Here is a 4,679-nt window from a genome sequence, read left to right as displayed (position 1 = left end):
TGGTCCTTAGAGTTGGAGGCTCTGTGATATGGCAGAAAGAATAGGGCTTTAAAATCAGACATACGAGGAGCTGAATTCTGGCTTTCTTACTAAGTAACTTTGAGAATGTTGAGTAACTCTTACAGCTTCATTTTTCTCATCTATTAGCGATGTTTTAAGGATTGTGTGAGTTAATAATGTGATTTCCTCAGCAAAACGTAGGTTAAGTAAATGTTGGCTCACTTCAAATTGCATTTGTCTGAGGAAAAGAGGAGAATGGAAAAGCTAACCAGTTTGAAGTTAGCAGCCTAGAAGCTAGCTAGTTCCAGTCATTCTTTTAGAAGATTGTTCTGTTTTTTTTTTTGTTAAATAAAATAATCATCTTATCTTTACCTTTTTTTTTTTAAATTAAGGAAATATACCAAAAACTCTAACATAAACAAGCAACATATCTTGCCAGAGAAATAAAGTTTATTGGAAAACCCATCAAGAATTTTTTTTTTTTACTCTGAAAATATCCACTATAAGAAATGGGATCCAAGAAGCAACATGACCAAGAAAATATAGTCTGGGTTCTTACAGATTTCAATAGAATTTCAATAATAGATGATGTTCACCTGCCCAAATGAACCAAATGGTTATTCAGGCAAATAACCATAAAGAAATTCTTGATTTTCTTTCCATTAAAATCAAAGGTAGGTTTTCCATGTCTGGGCCATCTGGTCTGCCTCAACATCATGATCAACTACTGAGGCAAATGAATACTGAGTAGACAGCTTCTGAGTTCTTCATTGTCAGGCACAGAGCAAAGCAGCCATCGCTCAGCAGCAGCTTGAGATGCAGGGCTCACAGCTGGGCTGGGTATAGGTTGTGAGGTTGATGGTCTCCAGGCACGGGGTGGGCTGGCAGGAGTTGAGCAGGAAGCAGGTGGGCACACAGGGCTGGGGAATGTGGCAGGGTGGGGGGCAGTTGTCACAGCAGGTTGGCTCCAGTAACCAAGTCGTGTGTGGGCAGGTGCTGGGCAGGCAGACTCCGCACCGGCAGCATCTGTCAGAGGAGCAGATGGTGGTGGCGGGGCCGGTGGGGACGCTGCAGCAGCAGGGGACACAGCAAGCCATGGCGCTGGGAATCTGGTTTGCTTTTGGTTTCTTGGAAAGATGAGGTTTCTGAGATACAAATGTCTCCTCTTGCTTTGGGGCTCTTATATATGGTCCTCAGTGGGTGTTGGTCCAACCAGAAGGCTTCCTGTCATTTTTGTTTATCCCACCCCTCTTCACTAAGATTCTCTAATCAGTTTGGTATTTACTTGTCCATTAAGAGTCGTGCCCTTACTAAGATACATCATGTTTTTGACTCATTGACTTGTCACTTTTGTCATAAGATGATTGCATTTTATCTTCACAGGGTCTTGGAATGCCAAACCTTACATGAAATATGGATAATCAGTCTGAGTGACTGAATTCAGCTATAGTTTCAGAGGCTGTATTCTTTTCCTTGTTTTTCTCCCCCTTAATTTAAAATAATATGCATAACATACAATTTTTAATTACTAATACCAGAACATACAACTCAAATGGTTAATTGGACCATTTTCTCAGTGAAGTCAACAAGGACATGACACTTATAGATGAATGTTGCATATGACGATATGAATCTCAGACATAGTTACCTTGTTTATTGAGGATAGAATTCAGGTTCTATTGAGCAAGCAGGGTGACAGCCAAAATGGAATACGATGAAACCCCTTTTCATTATTTTTAATCTATAATGAGTCTTAAAAGGTTGTATTATTCTATGTTTTTTTTTAAAAACGGTCTTTATTCTCAAAGCTATGCCAATCTTGTAGTGAGTTAAAATGTAAATTCACTGGGAAGAAAGATCCACCCAGCTGCTGGCTTTTTTGAAAAAAGTTTTTAATGTTTATTTATTTTTTAGAGAGAGAGAGAGACAGACAGACAGAATGTGAGTGGGGGAGGGGAAGAGAGAGAGGGAGACACCCCATCTGAAGCAGGCTCCAGGCTCTGAGCTGTCAGCACAGAGTCTGATGCAGGGCTCAAACTCAGGAACCCTGAGATCATGACCTGAGCCAAAGTCAGCCTTTTAACCAGCTGAGCCACCCAGGCGCCCCCCAGCTGCTGAGTTTTGTTAAATGTACCATTAAAAGAAATCACCTCATCTTCATTCATTTTCAAACTAATGCTTCATTTAAAATAAGTTGAACCAAGAACAAAAAGGAGAAGTCATAAGATTTATAAAACAACAGTGGGTTCTGGGAGGGTATCTGATCTGATGTGGTTTAGAACTATAGGAGTCCTTATTTTCACTGATTTATTCCCTACTCTGCATGATTATTTGTTTTCATATCTTGGGTCTTCAATTAGGTTGTAAATTCCTTTGAGGGATGCCTTATACAACATTCTTCACCTCGGTTGGCCTTGATCTGCTGTACTGTAGGATGGCAGGTGAGGAAGTTGGACTGAATAATTATCTCTAGTGTGTAATATCCTGATTCCAGCATCTTCACATACTTCCTTCCCCTTGATCAGCACAAAACTATTCAGCCAGTAGAATCTAAATTATGTAATTCGTTGGATGGCAAATTGTTGTTGAGTAAACACGAAGGACAGATTCTTTCCTGGGGTGTTTCTGAAGGGACATGACTGAAAACCAACTTGGCCTGTTTAGTAGAGAAGAAACCTGGCTGAAGCAAATCAGTGGGAAATACTCATTGGGAAATGAATACTCAGTGGGAAATGTCATTGGTAAATAAGCCTCATGCATTTTATGAGAAGAAGAACCTGTTAGTGAAGTTGGCTTGGTTTTGCTTAAATATGGATATGTATCACAAAGCATATCAAGTGAAAATGAAGGTTAGCGCCTCCAAGGCACTTTACATCTCTCTGGGTGTGGCCACACTGTTCCTTGCAGTGTCCTTCCCCGATTCTGTACTTCTCAAATCCTGCTCATTCCTCAAGCATCAACTCCAGTATCTCCTTCGCGTGAACCTTTAGGTGGTTCTTCTAGATGTTTTCATCCTTTGCTTTCACAAAGTGTGTCTCCTATCTCTTCATTTAGACCTCATTTCAGTCTGTTATGTATTATGGTTCATCATTTATTTGTCTTCCTCACTCCAGTGTGCAAACTCTGAAAAAGTGGGGATTGTGTCTTCATCTTCTTAGTCTCTGTCAAGCACCTAGGTGAGTGCCTGGAACACAGTAGGCGCTTGATAAATGTGTATGGAATTGGGTTAAATTACAGATTAGAAGGAAAAAAAAAACCTATTTATTTATTTTTAGAATTACCTCTTATAATAACAATTGACATAAGCAGAGCGATTTCATCTGTGAAGTGCTTTACAGATGTCGAAACAGTTTTACATTCAGAGCTTCACCTAAACGAGTAATGAAAAAAATGTGGCTCAGCTCAGTCTTTGGGGTCTCTTCAGTGAGTATGTTGATGTTTCTCAGAATCTTTATTTTTAAAAAATTTTTATTTTTATTTTTAGAGAGAGAGAGAGAAAAAATGCTCACGCACGTGCACGTTAGGGGTAGGGTCAGAGGGACAGAGAGAGAGGTTTTTTTTTTAAATTTTTAATGTTTATTTATTTTGAGAGGGAGACAGAAAGTGAATGGGGGAGGGCAGAGAGAGAGGGAGACACAGAACCTGAAGCAGGCTCCAGGCTCTGCACAGAGTCCGATGCAGGGCTGGAACTCATGAACCATGAGAACGTGACCTGAGCTGAAGTTGACGCTTAACCAACTGAGCCACTCAGGTGCCCCAAGAGAGAGAGAATCTTAAGCAAGTTCCATGCTGAGCATGGGGCCCGATGAAGGGCTCAATCCCACAACCCTGGGATCATGACCTGAGTTGAAATCAAAAGTCAGATGCTTAACCGACTGAGCCACCTGGGTGTGCCTCTCAGAATCTTCAAAAGAAGGTGTGTGAGGTAGTTACTTAAAGAGGCAGGGAAAACATTAAAATTAAAAGTAGGTGCTGACCTTGGAATTGAAAATGACTTTAAGCTTAGAGCTTAATATGTTTTACTATTTAGGCAATTTTTGTCAGGTGTTTACATATCCTTGTGAGGCCTTCTTTTGCCTATGAGATTTATGTTGATGTCATCAGTTAGTATAATTCTGCTGGACATATTTATAGGTTTATCATGTGCACACGTGTCAAGAGTTGTTTGGCAATTATATCACTGAGACAGCACATGGTTTGGGGCACAGTGGTGTTTGTTTATTTTTAAAGTGAGGAGGTCCATGACAGCATTTACTCAACTTCTCACTGGAAACCATCATTCAGAACATTGAACGATTCTGCTAAGCTGAAGGCACAGGCTCAGAACATTTTCTTCCAGAGCTGCTGCTTTTTTTTTTTTTTTAATGTTTATTTATTTTTGAGAGACAGAGAGAGACAGCGTGAATGGGGGAGGAGCAGCAAGAGAGGGAGATACAGAATCTGAAGCAGGCTCCAGGCTCCGAGCTGTCAACACAGAGCCTGATGTGGGGCTTGAACTCATGAACCGTGAGATCATGACCTGAGCTGAAGTTGGAAGCTCAACCAAGAGCCACCCTCTTCCAGAGCTTCTAATTAAAGACCATTTGCTGAGCGTCTCTTAAGGACTGTGATGGTCCATCAGGGTGACGTGGCCAGGCTCTTGGAAATCTCTTTGGCTAGCAGCGCGGTGCTCCACACTC

At 41.0% G+C, this 4,679-nt stretch overlaps 1 protein-coding gene across 1 annotated transcript; it reads right to left on the bottom strand.

Moving 5' to 3' along the window:
• Positions 1-432: 432 nt before the first annotated feature.
• Positions 433-1,166, bottom strand: LOC109260926 (keratin-associated protein 3-3). The gene has a single exon (XM_019439425.2). It carries the CDS (start codon positions 1,095-1,097, stop codon positions 801-803), a length of 297 nt encoding a protein of 98 aa, XP_019294970.1. The 5' UTR covers positions 1,098-1,166; the 3' UTR covers positions 433-800.
• Between the last annotated feature and the right edge of the window lie 3,513 nt (positions 1,167-4,679).

Source organism: Panthera pardus, unplaced genomic scaffold, assembly GCF_024362965.1.
Source record: "Panthera pardus isolate Hobbes unplaced genomic scaffold, ASM2436296v1 HiC_scaffold_3, whole genome shotgun sequence".
NCBI classification, from domain to species: domain Eukaryota; kingdom Metazoa; phylum Chordata; class Mammalia; order Carnivora; family Felidae; genus Panthera; species Panthera pardus.
Note: the sequence above shows the minus strand (reverse complement) of the source record. Positions and strands in the feature narration are given on the sequence as shown.

Coding starts and splice junctions, on each gene's coding strand:
- LOC109260926 (XM_019439425.2), bottom strand. CDS start 1,097: ATGGCTTGCTGTGTCCCCTGCTGCTGCAGCGTCCCCACCGGCCCCGCC.